Consider the following 27,482-nt stretch of genomic DNA (forward strand, 5'->3'; position numbering starts at 1 on the left):
AGATTTTACACGCGAGATTATTCCACGCGAGATTATTATCTTTTTTTGGGTGTTTTCCCTGCTCCCTGTCCATGACTCCAGCGCAGTATTTATGGACCTCCGTGCCGCCTCCACGGGGCCGTGGGGTGCCTCTGGAGGGGCGGCTCCGCCTGCACGGGGCCAGGGCCAGCTCCAGCCCATTGTGGCTTCCTGCGATTTCCAGCCCTTCCCGGGGGGAAGAGGCAGGAACGGCCGGCTCGGGGCTGCCTCTGACCCTTTCACGGCCACCGCAGAAGGTGCCACAAGGACTTTTCCTGCTTTCCTGCCTGGCAGGACCCTGGGGAGGGGACTGCGGTGGGCTCTGCTCCCGAGCTGCCCGCAGCACCCTGGGTGGGTGTGGGAGGAGAAGCTGCTGGAGAGAATCCCGGCCCCATTCCTGACCCGCCTGTGCAGGGGGACAGAGGCAAAAATCTCCGCTGCAGATCCCGAAATCCCGGCCGGCTTCCCGTAAGGAAGAGGAGGGGGAAGAGGAGCTGGCAGGGGCGAGCTGGGGGTGCGGGAGGAGAGGGGTTAATGCTGGGCAGGGCTCTGAAGGGGAATCACGCGGGGCTGGGCCGGCAGGGGTTAATGGGTGGCTCTTCCTCTTCCTCATCCTCTATATGAGGCTGCTCCCGGCTCTGGGCTGGGTTTGCTGCGGCAGCCAGAGGAGCAGTGAGACTGGAGCACCCCTGCATCCCATCCCTGCACCCCATCCCTGCGTCCCATCCCTGCATCCCATCCCTGCATCCCATCCCTGCATCCCTGCGTGGGCTCAGGTGAGCGAGGGCATCCCCACCTGCCTGGCACAGGTCCTGGCACAGGTCCTGCCCTCGGGGCCGGGCTGGGGAGGGTGAGGGTCCCGCGGCTCGGGCGGTCCCAGCCTGGGCTGGGGCTCATCTCTGGGGAGCCCAGGGCCGGACACACCGCGTGCCTCAGTTTCCCCGTCTGTTCTCCAGGGTGGGTGCGGTGTGGAGCCCGTGGGCTGCGTGTGGAGCTGCGTGGCCGAAAGTTCCGGGGCTTTTTGAGCTCTGCTCTGCCCAGCCCCGTGTCCCGCTGTCACCCAGGGCTGGTTCCGTGCTCTCTGCACACGGAGAAAGGGAAAATCTTCCCCCCCAGCCCAGCCCGGCCGTGTGGGGCACAGCTCGGGGACCCCCAAACCCCCCCGCCAGCTCTCCTGGGCTTTGTTCCGCCGCTCGGGAAGACGAGGCGGCTCCGCTGTTTTTTCCTGTTGGAAGCCGCTGCTGGGATGCGGGTGAAGCCGGCGGATGCTCGGCGCTTCTCCCTTCCTGCCCAGGAGCTGCTCCTGCCTGGGCTGCCAGGACTCGCTGCTCGTGTGGCATTGAGGGGACCCTGAGCTCTGCTTCAGCCCCATCCTCCTCCTCCTCACCGCTGCACCCGCGGGGCTGACCCCGACTCTGCTCTCTCCTCCCAGGGCTGAATCCCGGAGTGAAGATCCAGGAGCCTCCCCAGCGGCCCCAGCAGAGCTGCCCGGGCACTCCGAGGGGCACAGGGGGATCAGCAGCGCCGTGCCGGGGCCATGGTGCCCTTGGGCAGCCCCGCTCTCGCCGTCTGCGCCTCCAGCAACCTTCGCCTCGTGGCCCCCGGGCGCGGCTCCCCCCTGGCCTGGCTGAACCGGGGTCCCGAGTGCCCGCAGGGCCCGGGGGGCAGCGGGGGCCGCAGACCCAGCGCCGTGGAGCGCCTGGAGGCCGACAAGGCCAAGTACGTGAAGTCGCAGCAGGTGATCAGCAGGCGGCAGGAGCCGGCGCTGCGGGGCTCGCCCCGCCTGTCCCCGCACGGCCGCCGCCTGCTCGCCCGCCAGCAGTGCGGGGAGCTGTGCCCGGGCTCGGAGCTGGCCCGGGAGGGGCCGCGTGTCCCCCAGTCCCCCGTGTCCCGCCGCAGCGGCAGCCGGCGCCTGCTGAGACCCGACTCGCTCATCATCTACCGGCAGAAACGGGACTGCCTGGGCGGGGACAAGGAGAACACCAAGGGCTCGGGGCTGGTGCGGCGCCTCTTCCAGGGACCCCTCAGACCGCCCAGCTCGCCCCCGGCCAGGGCGCTGGGCGAGGGGCCCCGAGCCCCCCCGAGCCCCGAGCCCCCCATGCTGTGGGCGCCCGCGGAGAAGGACGAGTCGCGGACACCGGGAGGTGACAGTGGCGGTGACAGCGGTGGCATCTTCGCCGCGCCCGGCAGCCCCGCGGAGCAGAACCCCGGTGTCCCCGGGAAGGAGCCGCTGGCTCTGCGGGTGTCGCTGCCGCTGTCGGAGCAGGAGCGATTCTTCAACTACTGCGGGCTGGACCGGGCTCTCGTGGAGCTGCTGGGCCGGGAGCGCTTCGGGCCGGCGGGCTGGGACAGCGCCTCGGTCCGACCCCCCGGATCCTGCGAGTCCGAGCCCGGCAGGGCCTCGGGGGGCAGCGAGGGGGACGCGGGGCCGGGCGAGGAGGAGCCGGACACCCGGCCGGGCTCCGCCGTCTCGGTGGTGGAACGCAACGCCCGAGTCATCAAGTGGCTCTACGGCTGCCAGAGAGCCTGGGCGGCCGCCAAGGAGTCCACGGTGTGAGCGGGGACAGCCGGGCCGGCACCGGGACCGGGACCGGGACACCCGCGTGGCTCCCGCTGGCTGCGCGTGGCCCCTCGCCCTCGCTGGATGTGGCCATGGGCTGGTGGCACCCACGGCCCTGGTGTTGGGGGGATGCTGAAGGCTGGGAGAGCCACCAGACCCTCAGGCTGAGAGTGGTGGGGGCACCTGAGGGGTCGGTGAGCCCATAGCCTCAGGGCTGGCACGCTGCTGTGCCCCTGCTGTCACCCATCTTCTCTGTCCCCACCCGGGGGTGTGGGAGGGACCTGCGGCCCCCACTGACCACTCGTGTCCTGCTGCGGCCGCAGGCTGGGGGTGGGCAGGGCCTGAGACCCCTGTCGTGGGCAGTGCCCACCCCACAGCCCCCTCCTCCCCAGAACAGGGGCTGCTCAATAAATCAATAAATCTGTTTGGGGCTTTTTCCTAGCCTGGCGGTGTGTGTGGTTGTGGGGGATGCCCCAGGGCTGGGGGGCAGCTCCCCCTCCCCACCTTTGGGGTTGTGCAGCTTCAGGGGCCGTGGGGCTGTTGGGGGGTGAGGGCAGGGAGAGCTCCGGGCAGAGCCCAGAGAAAAGGGGAACCTTGGGGGTCTTTTAGTGCAGAAGTGACACCCAAACCCACGGCAGAGCCTCGGGCATGGGTGGGGCGCTGCCCATCAGCAATGGGGGGCCGAAAATAACTTCTGGAGAGTCCGGCTGGTGCATCCTGCTCTAGTTACCCTTGGGGGCGGTTTTATTCCGGATTTCGGCCAGTTTGCCAGCCAGGAAGCCCCAGTGGAAGGCCCCTTCCTCCGGCTCCCGCAGGTCGCTGCCGTCCTCACCCGGCGGCTCCCCCGGGCTCTCATCCGGCTCCGGCGGGGACTCCCCCTGCTCCGGCCCCGACGCCTGCTGCCATTTGGAAGCAAAGAGATCCCAAAATCCGGGTGCCTTCTCGGCGTGGGGCACCTCGGAGGGCTCAGCGGCCAGAGGGCTGCGGAGAGAGCGGGCACGGAAAGGTCGGTGCGGGAACCCTCCCCGTGCGCCCCCTCCGTGCCGGGATCAGGCCGGGGAGGGGGCTGCAGTGATGGGGCGGGGGGCTCGGCAGTTCCCAGGGGTTGGATCCGCGTTCTGGGGTGTCCCCCCCAGCGATCTGTGACTTACTGGTCCGGGCGGGGCTCCGGGCTGAGCAGCTGGTGCTCGTCCTCGCGGGTGAACAGCGATGAGAGCGTCCGCCAGCCCCGGGCACCCACACCCTGCACCTGCGGGGGCAGCGCCGGTGAACCGGGGACCCCCCGGCTCTCAGAGACCCCCGCCCCTCTGCCCCAGCCCCCTCCTCACCTTCCTGGCCAGCTGGGACACGGGGCTGGCTCCCTCCTCCATCAGCGCGGGGGGCTCGGCCGTCTCCATCAGCTCGGGGGGGTCTCCCTGCAAGGAACCCGCGGTGAGGGCAGGGGGAGGGCACGGAGGTTGGACACCCCATTTTGGGGACCCCCCCCCACCCTACCTCGTCCTGCAGGGCTCCGTCCGGCCGCGGCCCCCCCAGGGTCTGCAGCACTTTGGCCTTGTAGAGCCGCCAGAAGCCCTGGGCCATGGCGAGGGGCTCAGCGGGGCCGGAGCCGGCGGGAGCCGCGGGCAGCGGGGCGGGCCGGGCGGGTGACCCGGCGATCCGGTGGCTTCATTAAAGTTTCAGCGGCCGCTTGCACCGCACAAAAGGAATCTGAGCCCGGGCTGAGCCGGGGGCAGCTCGGGGCCGGCGGTTCTGGATACCCCCAAAACCCATCCTGACCCCTCCGCCCCGGCCCCCCGGAGCCCCTCGCCCACGTGGGACCCCCAGGGCTGGGACACCCCCCCATGGTGCCGAGGAGCAGCCGGAGCTCCGCGCTCCCCCCGCCGCGTGTCCCCATCTATAATTGATCACGGACGAAACACGATCAGCGCCGGGACGCGGCGCGCTGAGCCCTGCCCGGCCACCGCAGCCGTGACCGGGGCAGCACGGGGGACACGGGAGGGACACGGCGGGGACACGGGGGGGACAGGGTGACAAATCCCGGACGGTGACACAGCGGGCTGGGGGGATCGCGGGGACACCGGGACCGTCCCGGGGACACCGGGCGGGGGCGTGGCTTGGTTTGAGTATGGGCGTGGCTCTGTGAGGTGGGCGTGGTCACGATCCCGCGTTCGCGGGGTGTGGGCGGGGCGTGCGGCACTGTGGGCGTGGCCCGCAGCCCATCACGCATGCGCAGTGCTGTGTGCGCGGCGTGCGGCCGCCATGTCCCCGCGGAACGGGCGCCGCACCGGAGCGCACCGGGCGCACTCGCTCGCCCGGCAGCTCAAGACGAAGCGGCGCCGGCGCGACCTGGATGAGATCCACGCGGACCTGAAGCCCGAGAACGCCGCGCGGCTGCTGCGGCAGGAGATCGACCCCGACCTGCCGGGCTGCGCCCAGTTCTACTGCCTGCACTGCGCGTGCGTGCCGCGGGGTCCCGGGACGAGGCGGGGGCTCCAGCCTTGGGGTGCGCTTGTCCTGGTCCTGGGGGTCCCTGGGGGTGCCCGGGGAGATGGGCGAGCTGTGCTGGTCCCTGAGGTTCCTGGCCGCTGGGATGGGGCTGTCCTGACCCTGGGGGTCGGGGGTCTCTGGGAGAGGAGTGCTCAGTCCTGGGGGTCCCTGTCCCCTGGGAGGGGCTGCCCTGGTCCCGGGGTGGTCCCTAGCCCCTGGCAAGAGGGCTCTGACCCCTGGGGAATATCTTGTCCTGCTCTCAGGAAGGATCCTGACCCTTGTGAGGAGCTTGTCCTGCTCTCAGGGTGACCCCTGGCCCGTGCAGGGTTGTGGTGGGACCCTGGCCCCTCGGTGGGACCCTCCCCAGCCCTCCTGACCCCCATCCTTTCATACCCCAGGCGCTACTTCGTGGACCTGAACAGCATGAAGGAGCACTTCAAATCCAAGGTGCACAAGAAGAGGTGAGAGTGGGCAGACCCCAAATTCCCGGGTGAGGGAGGGGGTGGCAGGGGCAGTTCTGGGCTGGTCCTGCTCGGAGGAGCAGGTGGGAGCTGCATCCCCTCCGTGCCCCCCAGGCTGAAGCAGCTGCGCGAGGCTCCGTACACGCAGGAGGAAGCCGAACGAGCCGCCGGGATGGGCTCCTACATCCCCCCAAAGAAGGTGGAGGTGCAGACCCAGCCCCTGGAGGAGGTCGCCGAGATGGAGACGTCCAGCTGAGCGCAGGGACAGGGGACTGAGAGGCTGAGTGGCTCTGTAAGGACGTCTTTGTCCTCAGCTTTGTGACAAAAACATGTCCCAGCGCTGCCAGCCAAAGCTGCCCTGCTCCTCCCAGAGCCCCTGTGGCCAGGGCACTAACGAGGAGAAGGAGCCAGCGAGACCCTGGGTGCCCTCACTGAGTGTTCTTCTTCTCCAGAAAGGGACAAGCTGCTTTTTCTCTGGGTGCTGGTGGGACTGCACACTTGTCTGTTTGCTTTTGGAGCGGTTTCTGCTCCATCCTTGGGTCAGAGGTTATTCCGGTGATGCACCCATTAAAATAAGTCAATTAACAGTGTGGCAGCATTGAATGTGAGGGGCGAGGGGACACCTCAGTGTTGTGCTTGCTAAAAGTCCCTCTGCCCTCCTGGCAGGGAGCTCCCATGAAGCTTTTATTTCTTTTTGTGGGAAACATGAGCTTGAATGATCTCTTCATCAAGGACTTGGGTTTGCAGCGAGCAGCTGGGCTGGGCTTGAGAGGGGAGTGCTGGTGTCCCCTTGGTGAGGATACTTGGAGGCTCCTGTCCCCAAAAACTCAACTCCTGCAACTGATTTCATGCTCCTGGAGGGCTGGGGCTGCATGGCATCCTCACCCTCCCTGCCTGGTGTCTGCCACGGCTGCTGCTGGTGCCCCTTAGGGGACACCGAGTGACAATGCCACCAAATTCCCACAGAGTGAGTGTCCCCAGTTCATCCTCCTGCCAAGCTGGGCACTGGGAACGCGCTGGGCAGGGAAGGCAGAGCAGTGACACAGCCGTGCTGGGTAGGGAAGGGTTTATTTCCACGCAGCCTGCCCGGATTTGTGCCCCCAGCCCTGGGGGATGGAGAGGCGCAGCCCAGCGGGGGTGGGAAGGCTGCAGCCGCCATCCCAGCGCCATCCCAGCAGGATTTGCCAGCCCAGGGGACACGTCACGGCCCCGTGTCCCCCCTGCCCGTTACCTAATGGCGCGTGGCGCTGGCCTCATTCCTGCGGGGCTGCGGCCACAGCACGTTCCCATGGGGACAGGGAGGCTCTGTGGCCACCACTGGGGTCCCCAGGCCACTGAGTTTCCGTGGGGGTCGGAGATGGATGCAGCTCCTGGCTCTGCCGTCCCTCTGTCTGTCCGTCCAGCCTCTGCTCTGCGTCCCTCTGGATCCCGATGTGCCCCCGTGCCTCGGGCAGGGGCTCAGCCGGCAGCTCCGGAGCTGGAAGCAGCTTTTCCATTCTCCATCCCAGCTGCCCAGGGTGGGGGCAGGCGGGGACAGGCTCGTCCCCAGAGCATCCATCGCGTGCCCAGGCGTGGTGGAAGGGCTGGATGTGGCGCAGCTCGGCTGGGAAGCGGCTGCAGCCGCAGCTCCGCTCGGGCAGGGGCCGGTGGGTGCAGGGGGACCCCGACACCCCCCAGGGACTGTCCCCACGACCCCCCAGCCCCCTCCTCACGGCTCCGGGGGGGCCTTGGCGGGGTCAGCCATTCTCCGGGCGCTGTAGAGGGACAGGCAGAGTCCTGCGGCCGCCAGCAGCAGGGCCAGGGGGGTCAGCAGCCGCCCCCCCGGGTCAGCCCCACGTCCTGCGGCCAGCTGCATCTGTGGGGACACAGGGGAGCACTGCAGTACCCCAAACCCTGTGGGGATGGGGACAGGGGCCTGGGGCCGTGCCCTGAATGTCCCCATCACACCGGGTGGTGTAAAGGCAATGGGGGCAGCTTTGGGTATCTCAGGGGGGTTTTAGGGTCCCCATCAGCAGCATCGTCGCTGCTAAGGTGGAGCTGGGCCACAGCCGGGAATGGCTGCAGTGGCCAGCAGGCCTGGTGGGCAGCGTGGGCAGCACCCCGGGGTCCCCCAGCCCTGCTCGCCCCTTACCTGGAGCAGACGGAAGTACCCCGGGGTCAGGCGCCGGGGGCGGATGATCATGGCGTGACGGGGAGCAGCGGGATCGGGGTCTGTGGGGCGGCAGCAGCGGGGCTGGGACCCCCCGATCCCAGCGAGGAGCCCCCCGTGTGCGTGGCGGCCCCTCGGGCAGGGCGCAGGCAGCGGCGGGCGCGGAGCAGCAGCTGTCAGCCGCGATCAGCGCCCGCTGCTCCCCGGAGCGGACACGCCGGGCGGGGGGGCCACGGCCAGCCCAGGGTGGATTTGGGGGGGCTGAAGGGCTGGGCTCAGCTGCGGGTGGATCCGTGTGCAGGCCTGCATGGGGCTGCCTCAGTTTCCCCACCCGCACAGGGGTGTGAGTTGTGCTTTGGGTAGGGGGGTGACACCCCAAAAACTCCAGGGCTGAGCAGGGCCTTCCCTTGGGTTCTTCTGGGGGTCTGGGTGGCCTTAACTTAACACCTGGGGGTGTCCCACCGGTGTCACAAGCGCTGCCGGGGCTCAGCCCTCGCTGCCTGCAGCGCCTGGGGGTGACAGCAGTGTCACTTCCCGGGGGTTCCAGCGGCCGTGTGTCACCGTCTGGGCTGTGACTCATTCCTGGGCCGTCCCGGGCAGGCAGGGCGCTGAGCGGCACCCGGGAGCGCCAATGGGGCCGCGGCGGCGGGCGCAGGTGGGAGCCGCGCCCGGGGCAGGTGAGAGCCGCGCCCGCCGCGTTCCGGCCCGGCCCCGCCGCCATGGAGCCCGTGCGCTGCTGGGGCCCCGCGCAGGCGGCAGCCTGGCTCCGAGGTGAGACCCGGCTGTCCCAGCTCTGCGCGGGGGTGTCCCCAGCTTGGGGACATGTGCTGGTGGTGGTGGTTCTTCCCTGCCTGGGAAGGGATGGCCGGGGAGGGAAGGGTCTGGCCATGCCCCCCGTTTAGGAGGGGACCCTGTCCAGCGGGGACATTGGCTGCTCTGTGGCAGGGCTGGACGCGGCGCTGCAGGGGTATCCCTTCGAGGCCTGGGGGCTCTCGGGGCCTGAGCTGCTGGGGCTGGACGCGCAGGCCCTGGAGGCGCTGGGCGTGTGGCCCTTGGGACACCAGGAGCTGCTGCTGGAGGCCACGGAGCAGCTCCGGAACCTGGTGAGTGCCGGCAGCCCGGGCGCTGCGGGATCCCAGGAGGAGCAGGGGGACGTGGGGGCTCCCTGGGCTGAAGGAGGAGGATGTGGGATCACCGTGGGCTGGGTGGAAGGGACAGATGGGGTCACCTTGCGCTGGATGGAGGTGGGGACACAGGGGCACCCTGTGCTCGGTGAAGAGGGGCTCTGAGGAGACCCTGGGCTGGACCGAGGGAAGGACACGGGGCACTGTGGGCTGGGTGAAGGGGGGAATGTGGAGGCACCCAGAGACCACCCTGCCCGTCCATCCATCCCCCAGGACACAGGGCTGGCCAGCACCAGCCTGCGGACACTGACGGAGAGGCTGCAGGAGCTGGCACAGGGCATCCAGAGCCTGGTGCAGGGGGAGCTGCCAGCAGGGGATGCCCCCGATGCCCCCCAGCCGCCCTCCCTCACCCTCCTGGCCCGAGTCATCGACCTGGTCGGGGCTGCCAAGGAACTCTTCTCCTGGCTCAACAGGTCTGGGGCAGGTGAGGGCACCCCTGGGTGCTGGGTGCCCCCCACTCTGGGGGCTCAACTCTGTCTTCCCCCCAGGTATCTCTTCTCCACCCTCAACGACTTTTCGGCCAGCCGGGACATCGTCCTGCTCTGTGCCCAGCTGGCAGAGACGCTGCAGGCGGTGAGTGCCCAGGCCTGGCTGCTCTCCTGCCCCCACAGCTCTGCCAGCTGCAGGGGGGGCCAATCTGGGGTGAGGGGAGATGGGGTGCAGGGGGGTTCCCCACAGGGTCCCCAGCTGGGCTAGAGCCATCCCATGGTGCTGATCCCACACCTTGTCCCCCAGGAGCTGCCTATGGCTGAGAGGAACAGCGGGATCCTGCAGATTGTGAGTGCTGGCTGAGGAGGGGGTGACAGCCCCGGGGGGCTGCCAGGGCTCCCCTCACACCCCGCTGTCACCCACAGTGCCAGCACATCGAGGGCATCTGCCAGAGCATCGTGGGCTGCAGCCCCCCGGCGCTGCTGGACCGCAGGGCTGTGCTGCAGCGTGTGGGGCTGGCGCTGCTCCCCGGCCCACAGGGCAGCCCCCCGATGTCCCCCAGCACCCCAACGCTGCCCCTTGGCCTGTGGGAGAGCCCCCCAACATCCCCTGACACGCCAAAGCTGCCCCCCAGCCAATGGAGCGGCCCCCCAGGATCCCCTGAGACCCCAGCACCGCCCTCTGATCCTCTGGGGAGCCCCCAGGCGCTCCTCAGCGCCCGACTGGTGAGTCCCCTGCACCCCAGTGCCCCCCCTGCCTCGGGACCCCCAAACTCCTGCTCAGACCCCCATCCTGCCCCCACCAGGGCTTTGAGATCACCTCCACCAGCTCCTGCCTGCACTTTGTGTCTGCAGCCACCTCAGAGGTGAGTGAGGGGCTGTCCCTCCCTGTCACCCCCCTTTATGCCCTGTGGGGAACACCCCATCCATGGGATCCTGACCCAGAGCAGGGGGGCTGCCTGTGCCTGACCCCGTGCAGCTCACCCCATGTGTGAGCACAGCCTGGGCATGGGGGAGCCCCCTCTGCACCCCAATCCCAGCAGCAGCCCTGGTGGGTGCTGTGCAAAGTCGGGTTAATGGTCAAACCCTGGGTGGGAGTGGGAGCCTGAGTGGGATTAGGGAGAGAGGGAGGGAGAGAACCCAGGACTGTCCCCCACCTCTGCCCAGGTCCTGGCTGCCCACGGGGGCCACATCCTGCCTGGAGATGAGATCGTGGAGGTCAATGAGCAGGTGGTGGTGAGTCAGGGGGCCAGGGGCTCGAGGGGGCTGCTGGATTGGGCAGGGAGGACATGGACAGGGAGGGGAGGGCTCGAGGAGTGCTGGGGCTGAGGTGGGGGGATGCAGGAGTCATGAGCAGAAAGCAGGGAAAGGTCTGGGGGACACAGGAGCCATTGCCAGGAGGGTTTGGGGGATGTGGGATCTGTGGCTGGGGTGGGTTTGGGGAATGTGGGATCTGTGGCTGGGGTGGGTTTGGGGCATGTGGGATCTGTGGCTGGGGTGGGTTTGAGGGATGTGGGATCTGTGGCTGGGGTGGGTTTGGGGGATGTGGGATCTGTGGCTGGGGTGGGTTTGGGGAATGTGGGATCTGTGGCTGGGGTGGGTTTTGGGGAATGTGGGATCTGTGGCTGGAGTGGGTTTGGGGAATGTGGGATCTGTGGCTGGGGTGGGTTTTGGGGAATGTGGGATCTGTGGCTGGGGTGGGTTTGGGGGATGTGGGATCTGTGGCTGGGGTGGGTTTGGGGAATGAAGCATCCGTGGGGCTGGGGCAGTGTCCCACAGCTCACCCAGGATTTGCAGGTGGGTTGGACACCTGTCAACCTGGCGAGGAAGCTGCTGGAGAAGGGGAACAGGGTGACTTTGGTGCTGAAGAAGATCCCCCTGGACCTGCCCAGCTCGCCCCCCTCTCCCAGGCAGCAGGTGAGTGATCCCAGTGCTCCCAGTCCAGCCCCAGTGCTGCACTGAGCTGTGCTGGGAACCAGGCAGAGATGCTCAGAGCTGGGCATCTCCCATCACTCTGGAGATCCATAAAGCTCTGGGGTCTGTGGTAGGATGGGGCTGGCACTGACACTCCATCCACAGCCCCCAGGAACATTTTTGGATGCTGCAAATTCCCCTGGCACCAGGAGCAGCGAGAGCCCGGGCAGCCCTGTGTCCCTGACCTCCAGGTGAGCCCCATCCCAGCACCCCAGCACCCCAATCTGGCCAGCAAGGAGTGTTTGGGTGCATCCAGGGCCTTTTCCCAGCCCTTTTTAGGGGAGGAGGTGCCAGCAGTGTGGCAGCTGCCTGTGAGCAGCCCAGGAAGCTGCCAGGACTCTTAAGGAATGACAGAAAGGGAGGGGTTTGTAATTCATTCACTTGGTAACGTTTTAGTGGGGTTGGAACTATATTTAGACATGACCCTTCTCCCGTCCCGGAATGGAAAAGCGTGCGGAGAGCCAGCGGTGGTGCGGGCAGCAGCCGGGCTGGGGAGGCCGCTGGAACTGAGCTGGAGCTCTGCCACCACGTCCCCTCCAGCCCCATTCCCGGGGCAGGGAGTGCCCCAGCCCGAGGTTGATCAGGGATCCCGGCAGGTTTGGGGCTCAGGGGTCCCGTTTTCCTCCCAGCGTTGTGGCCGACTTGGACTCGGGAGCAGACTCTGCCCCGGATCCCATCAGTGACGAGGAGCAGGAAGAGGACGAGCAGGATCTGAGGCTGCCCGGGGCTGTCCCAGCTGTGGAGGAGCTGCCAGGACTGTCTGGACAGGGTAGGGTGGGAGCAGAGGGTGTCTGGGGTGGAGCAGTTCCCCCCAGAACAGGCTGCAGCCCTGCTCGCTGTTCCCAGGTGCTGCTGCAGAGGAGGTGTGGGACAGTGGCACCCCCCTGGACACCCCCCCGAGCACCCCTGCTGTCACTGAGCCCTGTGCCACAGAGCTGAGCCCCAGGACAGCCCCCACCACGGGGGCTGGGGGAGCAGAGCCCAGCCAGCTCCCTGAGGAGGTGAGACTAGGGGGGACGTGCTGGGGGGGTGTCAGAAATTCCCCTCTGAGCCCCTGCTGTGGGTGTGTGAACTGGGGGTCCCTCTGGGGGTCCCTAAGGGCTGTGGTGCTGCTGGGGAGGCTCAACAAACACAGCCCTGCCCTCACCCCCTGCACTGTCACTAAAATCTCATCTCCATCTCGCCGCCCAGGGCAGCCCCCGCACGGGACGCAGACCTAAAGGTGAGCAGAGCCCTGCCAGGCTGGGCTGGGTGGGGCTGGGGGCTGTGCCAGGGGGGCTCTGCTCCCCTTTCCCTGCCCTGACACCCCAGCCCTGCTGTGCTGCAGGAGTGGCGACCAGGCTGGGCTGGATGGGGCTGGGGGCTGTGCCAGGGGGGCTCTGCTCCCCTTTCCCTGCCCTGACAGCCCACCCTGCTGTGCTGCAGGAGTGGCGACCAGGCTGAGCCGCCGGCGGGTCTCGTGCCGGGACCTGGGCCGGGTGGACTGCGATGGGTGGCTCCTCAAGAAGAAGGACCACGTGGGGTTCATGGCCCAGAAGTGGAAGCGGTGCTGGCTGGTGCTCAAGGGCCACACACTCTACTGGTACAACCACCCCAACGTGAGTGGGGCACTGGGTGTCCCTGCCTGGGCAGCTGGGGTTTCCTGGGGTGGTGCAGACACGGCTGTCCCTGACCCTGCAGGATGAGAGGGCTGCAGGACTCATCAACGTGGCCACCTACAGCCTGGAGAGCACCAGGGAGCAGAAGAAGAAATAGTGAGTGGGGTCTGGTGGGGGAAGAGGTGGGGATGCTGTGCCAAGGACACGTGCTGGGAGCCACCTGCATGTCCCCATGGGGCTGATGAGATCCCCACAGCACTGCTGGGGTTTCCATGGGGCTGATGAGATCCCCACAGCACTGCTGGGGTTTCTCTGGGGCTGATGAGATCCCCACAGGGTTCCTGGGGTTTCCATGGGGCTGATGAGATCCCCACAGGGCTGCTGGGGTTTCTGTGGGGCTGATGAGATCCCCACAGCACTGCTGGGGTTTCTGTGGGGCTGATGAGATCCCCACAGCGCTGCTGGGGTTTCTGTGGGGCTGATGAGATCCCCACAGAGCTGCTGGGGTCTCCATGGGGCTGATGAGATCCCCACAGGGTTCCTGGGGTCTCCATGGGGCTGATGAGATCCCCATGGGGCTGATGAGATCCCCACAGCACTGCTGGGGTTTCTGTGGGGCTGATGAGATCCCCACAGCACTGCTGGGGTTTCCATGGGACTGATGAGATCCCCACAGGGCTGGCACCTTGCAGTACTGTGCCCACACTCTCTGCACTATCTGGTGGTGCCTGGGATGAGCTGAGGACCAGAGCTGGCTTGGGATGGGGTCTGTAGTGGCTGGAGGGGCTCAGGGCTGGCCCTGTGTCACCACAGCAGCCACCCCCTTGTCCTCAGTGTGTTCCAGCTGTGCCACCAGACATACAAGCCCTTTGTGTTTGCTGCTGAAACCTTGGCTGACCTGAGCATGTGAGTACTGGAGCCAATGGCCAGCACCAGCCCCACCAGCCTGGGCTGGCCTGGACCCTCCTCCCCCTGTCTGTCCATCCCTTCCCTCCCCAGGTGGGTCAGTCGCCTGGTGACGGCCAAAACAAAGTACACACTGGCCCACAAAGATGTGCCAGACAAGGAGGAAGGTAATGAGGCATCCTGGGGTGGGTGGGAGGGGTCCCCATGGGGTCGTGGTGCCACAGCCCTGCTGTGGGACCGCTGGGAGCTTGGCCCATGATCTGGGGGAACGTGACAAACGCTCCCTGAGAGGTGGCTGGGATGATTCTCAGCCCTGGGAGGGAATTTGTGTCTTCTCCCATGGCCTCCAGACTGCTACAGTGAGACAGAAGCTGAGGATCCTGATGATGAGACCCCCAGGCACAGATCTGACTCGGTGAGTGCCCCTGGGGGACACCCTGGGGACAGAGGGACAGAGTTCCCTGTCTCACCTCCTGCTCCATCTCTCCCTCAGCCAAGGAAGAAGCTGCAGAACACCCCAGAGAAGGCTCAGCCCTCCCCAGCCAGCAGCCCCCAGGGCAGTCCCCGGCCCTGCTCCCCCATGGGTAGGTGCCAGGGGGGACATCTGAGTGCCTGTCACTTTGTGTCCCCTTTCTCCTCTGGGTGTGCTGTGACTCTGGGTGTGTTTGAGTGTGAACCATCTCAGGATGAAGAGAGCCTGCAGGAAAGGTGGAGAGGGATTTGTTTTGAGGGCACAGAGTGATAGGGAAAAGGGGAATGTATTTAAACTAAAAAGAGTAGGTTTAGATTGGACATTAGAAGGAGGATCTTCCAGTGAGGCCCTGGCACAGGGTGCCCAGAGAATGGGAAATTTCACTGGAAATGTCCCAGGAGAAACCTGGGAGATACTGGGAGGTGTCCCTGCCATGGCAGGGGGTGCAACAAGATGATTTTTAAGGTCCCATCCATCCCAAACCACTCCATGATCCCACGCCTTCGAGACAGGGGGACCCTGAGGGGTCTCAGGGCTGTGCCCTCCTGCTCCATGCCCCTCTCTCCTTGGCCAGACCCCGCTGGGGAGGATCTGGAGAGCCTGATGCTGTGCCTGAGGCAGGGCGGGGTGTCCCTGATGGGGCAGCGGCGCTTCCTGACGCAGGAGCAGTGCCGGAAATCCTTCCTGCGGCGCAACAAGAACCCGCACATCAACGAGAGGGTGCACGCCGTGCGGGCCCTGCAGAGCACGCTCAAGGTGGGGTCCCACAGCCCCCCTGAACCCTCCCAGTGCCCCCTGGCCGTGGGTGTCCCCCACAAACCCTGCATTGCTGTGGGCAGGCGAAGCTGGCGGAGCTGCAGGCCCTGGAGCAGCTGCTGGGAGAGGCTGCGCTCACCTCGGACGCGTTCAGGCGCTGGAAGGAGGAGCACCAGGAGCTGTACCAGGAGCTGCGGGAGGGCTGGGCAGGGCAGCAGGGCCAGGGGGCTCATGGAGACCAGCACAGCCCCCAGGAAGAGGCAGCTGAGCCCTGACATCCCAGCAGGAGCTGCCCGCAGGACTCTGTGCTGAGGGGCATGGACACATTTTGGAAGGCTCAGCCCCCAGAGGAGCCACCTGCAGGGGAAGTGGCTTCTGTGACAGTCTTAATTTTTCCTAGTTTGCCTTCTCTTGGCTGCAGGCTGGCAAGGGGGGCATTTTCAGCCCCCACTGTGGTGCTGCTGTGGTGCGGCCCGGCCACGGGCTCTACTGTAAATAAAAGTGTTGACAGGGCCTGGTCGTACCGTGGTTTTTCTTGGCGCTGAAATCATAAAATCATGGAATTGTTTAGACTGGAAGAGACCTCCAAGATCATCGAGTCCAGCTGTAAACCCGGCACTGCCGCGTTCCCCCAAGTGCCACATCCAAATGTTTTTGGACACTCCCAGGGATGGTGACTCAACCAGACTGTCCCAGTGCTTCACCACTTTTTCCACTGAGAAATTCCTCCTGACGTCCAACCTCCTCCTCCCCTGGTGCAAGCTGAGGCCGCTTCCTCTTGTCCCGTCGATTCTCCTGCTAAGGAGCTGCGGAGATCCAGATGAATTCCCCAATTCCCCCTTTCCTCCAGACTGAGCCCCCTCAGCGCCCGCCCTACGGGTGCCGCCCGCGGCCACTCTTCCTCCACCAGCGCCCGCCGCTTCCTGCGCGGCGCGGCGGGGGCGGGGCCAGCGTTCAGGCCAGCCAATGAGCTACAGGCAGGGGCGTGATCGAGGAGTTTGATTGGCTGAGATGCTGCTAAGCCCCGCCCTCCCCGCGAGCCCCGCCCCGCCGCCGGCGGAGGTAACGGTCGCGGCGCGCGGGGGTGGCGGGAGAGGCGCGGCGGCGGCGGCAGGTGAGGGACGGAGCGACCCCGGCCCAGCCCACACCCTCACGGTACCGACACCAGCACCACCGGTACCGGCAGCACCGGCACCGGAGCACCGGCAGCGCCGCTACCACACCCGCACCGCACCCCGGACCCTCCAGCCCTGCAGGGAGGGCTCTCCCAGCTCCTCATGGCCTCCCCCCTCAGCGATCGGCTGCCGCCCCTCAGCAGGGACCGGGCCCGAACCCGAACCCGCGGACCCTCAGGGACTGATCCTGAGAGACGGAGCCCCCAGATCCTCAGGGGCTGATCCTCAGGCTCTGTCCCCCCACCCTGCCCTCAAGGACCGGGACCTCCAGCCCGTCAGAAATTGACCTGAAATTGAGCGTGTCTGCCGAAATTGGCTATACCTAAATTGACTATTATAAGCACTGCGTTTATTTCATTTCTGTGCTGAGTGAAATACTGTTGCTGGTTCAGTATCCTGTTGTATTCCCAATGTTTCTCCTGGGTTGTAACATCTGTGTTTATGAATGTTTCCAGGAATTAATGTCTTCCCTGAGCTCTTTGAATCAGTTTAACAAAAATATGTAGCAGCTGCTGGTTGGGTATGGGTTTGTAGAGGCCTTGAATTTCCACTGAGTAGGTGTAAATGGCATTTGCATTATCAGACAGGAAATTCACTGTCTGAAGCACTCAGAAATAGATAAATTAACCCAAAACTCTGGGCAGATAAAGATTGCTGTTCATGGCACAGAAAGGCTCATTTTTGAAGGACTTTTTTCCTCGTGTAGTTGCTCAGTGACCTCTACAGAGGGCAGAAATGATCTGGTTGAGAGTTAAGACTTTTAAAGAGAAATTTTTAGTCTCTGTAGACACAGATTGAGTGTGCAGGTACCGTGGGTGCTCTGTAAATACCTGCCCTGGGGATAACAGCTGAAAAGTGCTGCTCAGTACCTGGAGAATGGTGCAAACAGGAATTCTCCTTTCTCAGGCATAAAGAAAACCTGCAAGGTTTTTTTTTTAAGGTGTTGCTGCAGGGAAAGCACAAATTTTATTGGGAGAAGAAGCCAGTTAAATAGTGAATGCTGTGTTGCTGTGATGAGTAGCTGCTGTGTGGGAACAGGGTGTGGATTGTACTCACTTAAAATAAGATTTTTATTCATTTGTCCAGGTCTCTAGACAGATGAGATGGCTGCTCCTGAGAAAGACCCAGAGCTGAGGCTGCTGCAGAAGAATCCATTGGGTAAGGACAGTCCTTTCAGTCCTTTCTCCAAAGCCCTGCTGCTCTTGGATCCTGTTTCAGTTTCTCTGGGGAGACACGTGGCCCTCAGGATTCTCTACCAGAACCTTTTTTGTTAAAAAAAGTCTTATTTTCTACCCTTGCCTGCTTTTTCAGTAATCATTTGATAAAGAATTTCTCCCTTAATCTGAATCTGGGAGAGTTTTTTAGAGTTAATGCAAAAATATCTCTTTATCTTGCTGTTTGCTGTGCTGCTGCTCTTTCTAGTCAGAGCATCAGCTGGGTGTAATGTGACCAGACTAATCAATGGGAATGTAATTTACAGCTTCTGCATTCTCACTTCCTCACCAAGATTGTTTTTCAGTCTCCTGTTGATGTTATTTGACTTCCCTGTGCTTCCTGCCATTTCCTTTTGCAAAAAAATATTATTTTAACATGAACACAGGGAGTGAGGCAAGGCTCTCTTTGGGGTTTGGTAATTACAAATGGCTTCATTAAAGCATAAATATCCCTGTTTTTATTCTCCAGACCCCAGCAGCTGTCAGAGGAGCAAGTTTTTGGAGAGTGAGTGGAAGACAGAGATGCTGGCTGTGAAGTGCCAGGGCCGCCTGAGCCGCTGCCCCAGCGTGGCCGAGAGTGGGGATGGGGGCATTGGCACCTCCTGCTCAGACAGCACCGAAGGTGATGGGCACCACCGGGTCACACCTGCAGGGCACAGCCTGGCACAATGTCTGAAACCACTTCAAATCCAGATGTGTTGTAGCAGAGTGAGGAGGGGGCTGGCTGTTCCTCTGAGCTTGGTTATTGCCTCACTGCACTGCTTTTAACTGACTCAGAGCCACCTTGGTGGCTTGCTGGCTCTTGAGAGATGTATCAGCAAGTCTGCTGTGTGATTTTTAAATTTTTTTAAAGGAAATAGTTTGTCGGTGCCTTTGTGCAGAAGTGTTTGGCTCTGCAGTGTTAGAGCTGAGAGCTCTGCTGCCTGGCCTTCAGCTGAGGCACACTCTGGGAAATTTCTGCTCCCAGCAATCCTTTCCACCTGATTGTTTTTGTCTTCATTGATTCTCTTTTCAGTAATGAGGGACTTTGGGGTGTTCCTAAAAACACTTCACACATCTTTGTGTTCCAGAGAGCCTTTGGAACGAGCTGTAAATCTTAGTAATGTGCCAGTGAAATGGAGTCTTTAGCAGGTCTGGCTGTTGGAAGTACTGCTAGAAATATTACACAGGCACACGTTAAAGTGTTCCATCAGCCTCTCTCGGGATAATAAAACACCCATTTGGCAGGTGGGGACAGGGAAGGTGATTTCCCTTTGGGAAATAGCCCTGGTGAGTGCTGGTGATGTCACAGCCCTGTTGGGAGAGCCGAGGGTGACCTGCAGCCCTGGCTGCTGCTGAGGCACGCTGAGCTCAGTACATTAGTCAGAAATGTTGTTGTGAGGACCCTCAGCACACCCAGGGAACTGATTGCAGCACCCACACGTGATGTGCTGGACAGGGAACTCTGGTTCCTGACAGTGACACCAGGGGATAAATTTAGGGGCTGTAAAAGGAAATGGTGCTGTCTCCTCTCTTTGCCAAGGTGAACGTGCTTGCAGCTGCCCAGTACCTGGTGTTCTCTGGAGTCCCCAGGCACAGCCTGGCTGAGAGATTTTTGATGAAAGGATCGAGTGCCTTTATTGTGACAGTTCTGTAGCATGATTTTGGTCTCTGCAGAGTCTGATTTGGGCTGTATTCAAACTGTAGCGTTTATTCATTGTTGTGGCAGTGCTTGGAGGGTACAGACAGGTGGGAGGGTGACCTGGAGCATCACATGGGGATGGGCCTTGTGCCAAAGCTGTGAGGAAATCAAGTGTGTGTTCCTGGGGGAAACCTGCAGTTTCTGCAACACAGAACGTCCCAGGACGAGGAGTGGGAAGGGGCACTTTGCTGTTTGCCTTTCTCAGCCCTGGCTGTTGCTGTATTGAAATCTGAGAGTTGCTAAGAATAACCCCGAGTCCCTGCAGCCAGGTTTGGTGCCCTGCTGGCAGGACGGGAGCTCTGTCTCACTTCCTGTGGCCATAGGTGAGAGCCATTGCTCCAGCCCTGGGACAGGCTCGTGCTGTGGTGTCCTGGAGGAGCTGGAAGGTCAGATCCTGGGGGTCAGCGATGTTGGAGGCTCACCATGGGCTCAGGGAAGGCTCCTGTTAGCTCTGCTCTCGCGTCGGAGCCGCTGAGCTGCGGGACGGGCAGAGCAGGATCACGGGCTCAGTGTTCAGATCAGTAAGTCTCAGCCTCTTTATTCAGTATCAAGGACTTGGTTTCTAAACCTGGAGGAAGATAACATTATTGATTCAAGGTTATACTAGAGTAGTTTAAAAAAAAAAAAAGGTTAAAAATATGGATTAAAGTCAGATTCTTGCTGTGGTGGTAGGAAAAGGTCAGCAGGCTCCTGAAACTTGTAGTGAGGGAGGTGTGCCTGAGTCATGCTGCTGTGCTTAGGAGGACGTGTTCAGTGGGAAAGGACCTGGTTTAAAAATCATTTTGGAAAGCTCACTGGAGGATTGTATTTTCAGGACTGTAATTAAGAGTATCACTCTTCTTCTTCCCCCCAGACTTCTGCAATTCCAGTAGCAGTTCCTCATTCCATCCCATCAAAACCCAGGTGACCATTCCAACTGCCCACGTTATGCCTTCCACGCTGGGTGCCTCGCCCTCCAAGCTGTGCCCTGCAGGGGAGCAGGGCTCTGCAAAGCCTGCTGTGCCAGCCTCTGCCCCAGGGCTCACCAGGAACGGCGATTTCAGCGCTGGGAAATCCTCTCAGGTGCCACCCAGGGAGCTGGTGCGTCTGTGCAGGGCTGCGGGGCAGAACGGCTGTGAGCACTCCTGGCCTCCCGCTGCTGAGCACAGGACAGAAGATGCCTGGAAGTTTGACACCCCTGCCATCGAGCAGACCCTTAACCAGTCTCTGTTCCTGGACAGCCTGTGCACTGACCCTCTGCACAGGTGCCAGAAGCTCAGCCCGAGCTCTGAGGCAGGGAAGGACCATTACACGGCGCTGCCCGAGAGCAAACAGGCGCCGGGGGCCAACGGAGCCAGCGAGCCCCGCGATGGGACGTGGCCCAGGGGGAGCAGGCTGATGCCAGCAGGACTCCAGGCCAGCAGCTTCTATTCTAAACCTGTAGCAGCTCCCCCAAGCCGAGTGTGGATGCAGGAAGGCTGCACACTGCACCCCCACCAGGGAGTCTGTGAGCTCAGTGCCTGGAAGCAGCAGCTGGACAAAATGAGGCTGCAGGTGGAGCAGATGCAGGTAGGCACCTGTGACTGTGAATTTGAAACCCTTTCCTGTCTTTGTAGTCAGGAATTGTTGTCCCAGACAAAGAGGCAGGGGTGGAATGTCTCGTGCTTCTCCCTGAGTGACACCAGGAGTGTCCTGATGGTGTTTTTACAGCCTGTGGTGTCACAGGTATCGTTTGACACGCTGCGTGTGCAGAGCAGCCTGGCTTGTGTTACAGGGCTGCACCACCTGCCACATCCAGACCTGAAAGGATAGAAACTGTGAGGAAAAAGCATGCCAAGAGGTTTTAAACAGTGTCTAGGATAGCTTCATTCTGTAATAAAGATATTTTTTTTAAAATGCATGAAACTAACTGCAGTTTATTAGGTGGGAACTGTTTGTTTACCACCTCCCACCAGCTGTACCCTAATGGAGACAAATTGTTTCCAGCGAGCTAGCACAGTGATCTAAAATTATTTGTTAATCTCCAGTTGTGCTTGGGCAAAGTTTCTTGTTCTTGGACATCAACAAAGACTGAAATAGCCGTGCCCTGGCATGCAGATGAGCACACAGTGTGCAAAATAGCTGCAGCCGTGTTGCAATTGCCCCTGTGGGGCACAGACATTCCCTCCTTGTTCTGTCTCCTCTTGCAGTTACAGAATGGAGGCCCCTGCCCCCATTCCTCCATGTACTCCCCATCCCTGCCTGCACCTGACCCAGCTCAGTGGATCAATATCCTCAACTCCAATGAAAATCTGCTCAAGGAGAAGGAGCTCCTCATTGACAGGTGAGGCTTTGATGCTGCCCTGTGGTTTAAAGATTCCATTTCTGTTTGGGAAGTACCAAGGAAGGCTCATTCCTCAGAGTCCCTTTTGCCCAGGTGATCTTGTTTTGTTACAAAGAACAATATAAGAACCTTGGAGAACAACTTGAGCTCTTCTCTCCTGCTTGGAATTAGGATGATGATCCTGAAGGGGTCAAATAAATTAATTTTAGTTCTGGTTTTCTGTGTTTTATAAGGGATAGAGATTTCTGTTCACATCATGGTTATCTGGAATGTCAGAATATCTGCCTCTTGCTTAAGGACTTTCTGGGAGCTCTGTGAGACCTTTACTTTAAATTAGAATTTCGTGACTTTGGGCTAGCAAACAACATTTCTATAAAGGCTAATGGTGTACAAGCTTTTTGAAAAAGTGAGTCCTACTGAAAAATACCTTCAGCATCTGAACTGTAAATACTTTTTCTTCCTTATTTTGGGTCATCTGTTCATTTCATTCCTAAGCTCCAGAGTCAAGCTGGACCCTCCAAAACATGCAAATCTTGTGTGTTTTATCTGTAATCATTGTTGGGAGAAGGGATTTGAAGGGAGGGAAGAAAAGTTACTAAGGATTGTAAAAAAGGTCAAAGTGTTTCTTTGTTTCTCTGAGGCGAGCTCTGAGCTCTGTTTGTGCTCTGCTTGTCCCTGTGTGAGCAGCAGTGCTGTGGTGGCACCGGTGGTGTCGTGCTGCTGCTCTCTATGTTTGGCAGCAGTGAATTGCCTGTTTTGTTGCAGACAGAGGCAGCACATTTCCCAGCTGGAGCAGAAGGTCCGGGAGAGTGAGCTGCAGGTTCACAGTGCCCTGCTGGGCTGCCCAGCCTCCTATGGAGATGTCTACATGCTGAGGATGCAGGTACAGCAGCTGGCAGTGAGAAATGGGTGCTGCATCCAATTATAAATTGTCCAACTATAAATTATCCAAATTATAAATGATCCCCTGTGTGGAGTCATCACCTCTGTACCCCCTGAGATTTCCAGCCCTGAGTCCCTTTGCTTGGATTAAAGCTGTGCTGGTGATGCCAGCAGCTGGCAGCAGTGCCAGGTGCTATTTCAGAGCGTGTCAGATGGGCTGGGGGATGTTTGGGAATTGGGAAGGGTGAGGACACAGCCCTGGGAGTGTTTGTAACCCCCACACTCAGGAGCTGCAGAGGGAGAACACGTTCCTCAGAGCACAGTTCACAGAGAAGACTGAGGCCCTCAGTAAGGAGAACATGGAGCTGGAGAGGAAGCTGGCTGCTGCAGAGCTGGATGTGAAGCTGCTGCGGGAGTCCCTGAAGGAAACGGTGCAGAAACATGCAGAGGAGCTCAAGAAACAGGAGGAAAGGGTATGGTCCTGTTGACTGGAGATGGGAAGGTGTTTTCTTTCTTTCCTCCTGCAGTTAGAAGCATTTCAGTGGCTCTTTTAACCAAAAAAAAGCTTGTCCTTAGCTAAATGAGCAGAAAATAATTATGGGGATCTTGTATTTTGGCATTGTGTAGTGTGCAAAAAGCTAAATGAATGGACTTACAGAAGACTGAAGAATAAATAAGAAATTAAATAAACTAAACTTGTCTGTAACTGTCCCTGCAGGTAAAGGGGAGAGACAAACACATTAATAACCTTAAAAAGAAATGCCAGAAGGAATCTGAACAAAACAAAGAGAGGCAGCAGAGAATTGAGACCCTGGAACGATACCTGTCTGATCTTCCAACCCTTGAGGAGCACCAGAAGCAGAGCCAGAAGGTAAAACTTCCTCTGAGTTGCAATGGTGGCTCTTCAGGTGACTTTTCAGTAGTTCACTTAGTTTACATTTATTCCCCTTTTGTTGCAGCTGAAGGAATCTGAACTGAAGGCTGCTGCCCTGCAGGAAACAGTGCTGGCACTGGAAACTGAGCTTGGAGATGTCCAGGCTGCTTTCAGGGAGCAGGAGCTGCAGCTGGAGACCCAAAAGCACAAGGAGATGGAGCTCCTGTCCACTGTGCACAGGTAGGAGCCAGGGATCAGCTTCATCCTGGCCCTGCAGGAATTGCTGCACAAGGAGGGTGATGCACAGCCTGGCAGGTGTGGGCTGGGATAAAAACAGGCCAGTACTGACATTTGATATGAAATTATTTTTAACTCCTCATATTGTTTCCCCCCTTAAAGTAAGGGAGAGATCATAAATAAAACTGTTTTTCCTCCCTGGTGTTGTGCTGTCTGCAGCTTGCAGGACAAGGTGCAGCAGTATGCAAAGAATGCAGAGAGAGGACCCCCTGGCCAGGATGGGGAGAGGCAGAAAATGGAACATGACTCTCTGAAGAAGGAGTTTGACTGTCTCAGGAAGGTAAGGGGCTGTCCCAGGCAGGAGTCACACATTTTTCCTTCCACTGACTCACACCAGGCACTCAGATGAAATCAGGCACTGAAGCAGCAGTTCCTGGAGTTCCAGACTGCAGGGATCTAAAAGTTGTTCTTGATTTGATAACCACACACTTCTCCAGTAGTGCTGGGGAGAAGTGCAGAATGCAGAAGAGGGCAGAGGAAAACCACAAGAATACAAAGTCTCTGGTCTGGTTTTAGCTGATAAATCTAATGCTGCCTTTTATCCAAGAGCATCTGTGATTAGAGCAGGAAGTGGACAGGAAAGAGGAGATGTTCTACTGAAGGAGAATTCCTGCTGGTGTTACTGGATCTGTGTGGCCAGTTCTGACATCTCTGCTTTTAATTCCAGATTGTGGACAAGAAGCAGAAGAAGATGGAGCAGTTATCCTTGCTAGTCAAGGTGAGAGGTGACAGGGAGGGACCCAGGATTTGAGACTGTGCTGAGAAATGTGTTAGACTTGCTGTGTTCCCATGGTCTGTTGCAGAACCTGGAGGAGCAGGTGGCCCAGGAAGAGGGGACAAGCCAAGCTCTGAAAGAGGAGGCAGTGAGAAGGGAGAATGCTCTGCAGCAGCTCCGGGCTGCAGTCAAAGAGGTCAGGGCTGTTTGGAGTGCCTGGGTAGCACTGAATGAGTGGATTGGCTTCTAGCAAGGCCCTCAATTTAGTCAGCAGCTCAATCCCTCCTGCTCCCTGCTGGTCAGTTGTCCTGTCAGGGCTGTGAAAGGAGCTGGAAAGCAGGAGAGGCAGGTTGTGCCTTGGGAATTTCATGGGGATGGGATGGAGGAGCCAGCTGGGGGCAGCAGAGCAGGAGTGCAAGCACAGCTTGGGCTGAAGGGTTGGGCAGAACCCACTCCCAGGGGCAGCCCTGGAGGCAAGGCCCAGCCCCTGCTGGGGTGCACAAGCTCCTGGAAGCTTTTACTGCACTGGGCACTTCCATGTGGGAGTGACACTGGCTCCTCTGACCTGGAGGGCTGGATGCAAAGCAGCTCCTGCCCTCAGAGCTCCCACCCCAGAGCAGGTGCAGTGAGCATGGCAGTGCTGCCCAGGTGCCCACTGACACCTGTCTGTGTGTGTGTCCAGCTGTCCCTGCAGAACCAGGAGCCAGAGCAGGTGCAGTGAGCATGGCAGTGCTGCCCCAGTGCCCACTGACACCTGTCTGTGTGTCCAGCTGTCCCTGCAGAACCAGGAGCTGATTGAGAAGAACCTGACACTGCAGGAGCGGCTCCGGCAGGCCCAGGTGACAGCCCAGCCCCTGCCTGCTGACACTGCCCAGCTGGCCCAGGAGCTGCACAGGGAGCTGGCCAGCTGCCTGCAGGATTTACAGTCTGTCTACAGCATTGTCACCCAGAGGGCTCAGGGCAAGGACCCCAACCTCTCTCTGCTGCTGGGCATTCACTGTAAGTGCCTTTCCTTCTGAGCCCTTCCCTTCCTGTGCTGTGGCAGAATTAAGTAACTCACACAGAGCATGGAAAGTTCTCTTTCTGGGCTTCTGGCTGCTCTCTCTGTGGTTGGCTTCCTTCAAAGGTGCATGTTGTAATAACTGAATGTTAAGTAGAACCTCTTTTGCAAATGTGAGTTGGTTTTTCTGGCTGACTTGCAAATGTGTGTGATCCTTGCTGAGAACTGCATGTGAGGAAACTCCCTCCTGTGACCCCACAGCTGTGCAGTACCCTGTGAAGGAGAAGGACGACCTGCTGAGCCCTGATGGACTGGCCAAGAAACTGGGGGAGGTAAAACAGCTCCACAAAGAGGTGGAGGAGTTGAGGACTGCAATATCTGACAGATACGCTCAGGACATGGGAGACAACTGCATCACCCAGTAAAGAACACTCCCCAAGTAAGACAGGGAATGAAGACTTGAAACTCTCAGGAGTCTTGTGCTCCTACAACCCTAAACCTATTCAGCACTTTATCATCCCTCTGCTCGGGTACAGGATGTGTGATTTATCTGATCAGGGGGGTTGTTGCCAGAAGTGTTCAGCTGCTGACTGGCTAACTGGGATAATTCAGGGCTTTGGTGTCAGCCTTTGCAGCAGCTTTGATCTTGTGGAATGTGTTTTATGCTGTGTTTGCTGGAGCTGCTGTGGTCTCTGATGCTGGGAGATGAATTCTCACTTGCCTTCCAGGCATGTCAAATGCTGAACATGCAAATGTGCCAGTTAAAATCACTTGTAGGAGGAAATGTATGCCCTGGTCTTGCTGATAACCTCCCTGTGCAGGTCCTGTGTGACCAGTGGGACCAGAGGGTCACCAGGGTGTTTGTGGATATCTGGATTCCCCAGGTGTGCCAGTTACACTGCTGGCATTTACACTGAGGTGCTGCTGCCTTGGATTGATGGAGCAGGACCTGCTTTCCTCAGGTAAATGCAAACAGTGTCGTTCAGCAGCAGGAGTTGAGGAATAAAGCAACACTAAAAGACTCTGGAAACTCCCCCTGGGCACTGTTACCCCAGAAGCCTTAAGCCTTTTGTCCCCCTGAAATAGCACTGGGAGAGGGCTGTGGTTCAGACTGCAGAGGATGTGGATTGATGCTGAAGTGCCTTAAAGAGCTGCAAGAACCCTCTGCCCCAACTCTGCTCTGTGCCTAATGCATCCTCTGGCAGGTGAGGAGCTGCTCTTCCCTCTCACAGCCTTTCAGAGCCATCACAAACAATCCTGGGGAGCCCCAGTTGTTTGTGGCTCCTGCCAGAGCCTCTGTGCCCATGGGGACACTCCTCTGCTTTACTGGGACAAAGCCACACTGGTCCTGCTGTGGAGGGGGTGGCACAGGGACTCTTCCTGCAAGGCAGTGCCCACTTGGGCTTTGTCACAGCCTGTCCCTCCCTCCCTGCTCCTCTGCAGGTAATGGGATTTCTGAATGAATCCCTGTGGGATTTCAGTGTCCCACAGCCCTCCCTAACCCCAGTGACACCACTGCAAGGGTGCAACTTTGGTTTTCATCTTAAGAGCAAGATGCCAAGTTATGACAGGGGAAAATCCTGCTGACATTTGTGTTGTTTGGCTGCTCTTGGTTCTTGTTGGGGCTGTGAGCCCTGGGTTTGGCAGAAATGCTTTTGTTATTCCTTTGTGTTAACGTTTTAAGACCAAATCTGTTTTGTTCTCGGTGTTTGGCCACTGGGGGGGGTGGTGGCAAGGAACTGGTTGGTTTGTCCTGCACGGGGAGCACCCAGCAGTGTCTGTGTGTCTGTCCTGCTCCCCCTGGGTGTTCTGTTCCTGGCTGTGTCTGCCCTAGGTGCTGTGTATGAGCAAAAACTCATTTCCAGGGCTGTTTTTGAAGCCTGACTGCCGGGAGCTCTGCTGGCTCCTGGAGCTTCTTAGGGGGTTTGGGCACCATCTCCTTCTCCCCTTTGCTTTGGGGGTGCAAGATCTCATTCATGGGTGCTGTGAGGGGACAGGTTTGCCTTTTGCCCGTGCAGAGGTGATTCTGAGATGAGTTTGAAGCCACCAGCTGGGCTGCCCAGGTCCCATGTCCCCTCCATGGGGACATATCCTCGGCTCCTCCTGCACAGCTGAGCCCCTCTGGCCCAGAGGGTGATCCCGTGTGCTCTGCAGGGAGAATCTTGGCCCCTTTGCTACAGAACAGCCCAGCCCAGGGGGACAGGACAGTGTTCCCCCTTCCTCGTGTCCCCCCCGTGCTGTCCCCGGTCCCGTTGGGCTCGGTGTCTTTGTCCCGGGCTCTGTCTCAGCGCCTGTTTGTACCGAGTGTTTGGAGTATCAAATAAAGCTGCTCTGACCCACTCGTGCGAG

General features: G+C 60.2%; 5 protein-coding genes across 6 annotated transcripts; 4 read left to right on the plus strand and 1 right to left on the minus strand.

Moving 5' to 3' along the window:
* The first annotated feature begins 671 nt into the window (after nucleotides 1-671).
* On the plus strand, nucleotides 672-2,970 carry FAM110D (family with sequence similarity 110 member D). Its single transcript, XM_033080767.1, has 2 exons — nucleotides 672-794; nucleotides 1,451-2,970. The coding sequence occupies exon 2, from the start codon at nucleotides 1,556-1,558 to the stop codon at nucleotides 2,573-2,575; it is 1,020 nt and encodes a 339-aa protein (XP_032936658.1). The 5' UTR covers nucleotides 672-794; nucleotides 1,451-1,555; the 3' UTR covers nucleotides 2,576-2,970.
* A 330-nt stretch (nucleotides 2,971-3,300) lies between these two features.
* C26H1orf232 (chromosome 26 C1orf232 homolog) lies at nucleotides 3,301-4,174 on the minus strand. The gene is made up of 4 exons (XM_033080469.1): nucleotides 4,073-4,174; nucleotides 3,907-3,993; nucleotides 3,730-3,827; nucleotides 3,301-3,559 (listed from the first exon to the last, which is right to left on the minus strand). Exons 1-4 carry the CDS (start codon nucleotides 4,157-4,159, stop codon nucleotides 3,301-3,303), a joined length of 531 nt encoding a protein of 176 aa, XP_032936360.1. The 5' UTR covers nucleotides 4,160-4,174.
* A 641-nt stretch (nucleotides 4,175-4,815) lies between these two features.
* On the plus strand, nucleotides 4,816-6,113 carry ZNF593 (zinc finger protein 593). Its single transcript, XM_033080674.1, has 3 exons — nucleotides 4,816-5,034; nucleotides 5,464-5,526; nucleotides 5,641-6,113. Exons 1-3 carry the CDS (start codon nucleotides 4,838-4,840, stop codon nucleotides 5,780-5,782), a joined length of 402 nt encoding a protein of 133 aa, XP_032936565.1. The 5' UTR covers nucleotides 4,816-4,837; the 3' UTR covers nucleotides 5,783-6,113.
* A 2,281-nt stretch (nucleotides 6,114-8,394) lies between these two features.
* CNKSR1 (connector enhancer of kinase suppressor of Ras 1) lies at nucleotides 8,395-15,576 on the plus strand. Its single transcript, XM_042780009.1, has 21 exons — nucleotides 8,395-8,478; nucleotides 8,578-8,778; nucleotides 9,073-9,272; nucleotides 9,348-9,432; nucleotides 9,595-9,636; nucleotides 9,714-10,013; nucleotides 10,094-10,153; nucleotides 10,455-10,523; nucleotides 11,085-11,204; nucleotides 11,367-11,452; nucleotides 11,891-12,030; nucleotides 12,108-12,262; nucleotides 12,453-12,483; nucleotides 12,687-12,859; nucleotides 12,942-13,015; nucleotides 13,694-13,765; nucleotides 13,859-13,932; nucleotides 14,116-14,180; nucleotides 14,259-14,349; nucleotides 14,812-14,993; nucleotides 15,077-15,576. The coding sequence occupies exons 1-21, from the start codon at nucleotides 8,395-8,397 to the stop codon at nucleotides 15,266-15,268; spliced, it is 2,496 nt and encodes an 831-aa protein (XP_042635943.1). The 3' UTR covers nucleotides 15,269-15,576.
* A 453-nt stretch (nucleotides 15,577-16,029) lies between these two features.
* Nucleotides 16,030-27,472, plus strand: CEP85 (centrosomal protein 85). Of its 2 annotated transcripts, none has more exons than XM_033080935.1 (14): nucleotides 16,030-16,055; nucleotides 17,255-17,326; nucleotides 17,852-18,004; nucleotides 19,917-20,611; nucleotides 21,232-21,365; nucleotides 22,131-22,248; nucleotides 22,535-22,720; nucleotides 22,966-23,118; nucleotides 23,207-23,361; nucleotides 23,578-23,698; nucleotides 24,086-24,136; nucleotides 24,222-24,329; nucleotides 24,904-25,132; nucleotides 25,395-27,472. In XM_033080935.1, the coding sequence occupies exons 2-14, from the start codon at nucleotides 17,272-17,274 to the stop codon at nucleotides 25,556-25,558; spliced, it is 2,322 nt and encodes a 773-aa protein (XP_032936826.1). In that variant the 5' UTR covers nucleotides 16,030-16,055; nucleotides 17,255-17,271; the 3' UTR covers nucleotides 25,559-27,472. The 2 variants fall into 2 exon arrangements, with proteins under 2 accessions (XP_032936826.1, XP_032936825.1); XM_033080934.1 differs by lacking the exon at nucleotides 16,030-16,055 and adding an exon at nucleotides 16,066-16,107.
* Nucleotides 27,473-27,482: the final 10 nt, after the last annotated feature.

This window comes from Catharus ustulatus, chromosome 26 (assembly GCF_009819885.2).
Source record: "Catharus ustulatus isolate bCatUst1 chromosome 26, bCatUst1.pri.v2, whole genome shotgun sequence".
Classification (NCBI taxonomy): domain Eukaryota; kingdom Metazoa; phylum Chordata; class Aves; order Passeriformes; family Turdidae; genus Catharus; species Catharus ustulatus.

What these genes read in the sequence shown, in the direction of transcription:
- FAM110D (XM_033080767.1), top strand. Translation starts at nt 1,556, where the DNA reads ATGGTGCCCTTGGGCAGCCCCGCTCTCGCCGTCTGCGCCTCCAGCAAC.
- C26H1orf232 (XM_033080469.1), bottom strand. Translation starts at nt 4,159, where the DNA reads ATGGCCCAGGGCTTCTGGCGGCTCTACAAGGCCAAAGTGCTGCAGACC. An exon ending in TGTCCCAGCTGGCCAGGAAG is followed by an intron (nt 3,828 to 3,906) that starts GTGAGGAGGGGG and finishes CTGCCCCCGCAG; the next exon opens with GTGCAGGGTGTGGGTGCCCG. An exon ending in CCGGAGCCCCGCCCGGACCA is followed by an intron (nt 3,560 to 3,729) that starts GTAAGTCACAGA and finishes CTCTCTCCGCAG; the next exon opens with CCCTCTGGCCGCTGAGCCCT.
- ZNF593 (XM_033080674.1), top strand. Translation starts at nt 4,838, where the DNA reads ATGTCCCCGCGGAACGGGCGCCGCACCGGAGCGCACCGGGCGCACTCG. An exon ending in TTCTACTGCCTGCACTGCGC is followed by an intron (nt 5,035 to 5,463) that starts GTGCGTGCCGCG and finishes TTCATACCCCAG; the next exon opens with GCGCTACTTCGTGGACCTGA. An exon ending in TCCAAGGTGCACAAGAAGAG is followed by an intron (nt 5,527 to 5,640) that starts GTGAGAGTGGGC and finishes CGTGCCCCCCAG; the next exon opens with GCTGAAGCAGCTGCGCGAGG.
- CNKSR1 (XM_042780009.1), top strand. Translation starts at nt 8,395, where the DNA reads ATGGAGCCCGTGCGCTGCTGGGGCCCCGCGCAGGCGGCAGCCTGGCTC. An exon ending in TGTGCCAGACAAGGAGGAAG is followed by an intron (nt 13,933 to 14,115) that starts GTAATGAGGCAT and finishes CATGGCCTCCAG; the next exon opens with ACTGCTACAGTGAGACAGAA. An exon ending in CCAGGCACAGATCTGACTCG is followed by an intron (nt 14,181 to 14,258) that starts GTGAGTGCCCCT and finishes TCTCTCCCTCAG; the next exon opens with CCAAGGAAGAAGCTGCAGAA.
- CEP85 (XM_033080935.1), top strand. Translation starts at nt 17,272, where the DNA reads ATGGCTGCTCCTGAGAAAGACCCAGAGCTGAGGCTGCTGCAGAAGAAT. An exon ending in TCAAGAAACAGGAGGAAAGG is followed by an intron (nt 22,721 to 22,965) that starts GTATGGTCCTGT and finishes CTGTCCCTGCAG; the next exon opens with GTAAAGGGGAGAGACAAACA. An exon ending in AGTTTGACTGTCTCAGGAAG is followed by an intron (nt 23,699 to 24,085) that starts GTAAGGGGCTGT and finishes TTTTAATTCCAG; the next exon opens with ATTGTGGACAAGAAGCAGAA.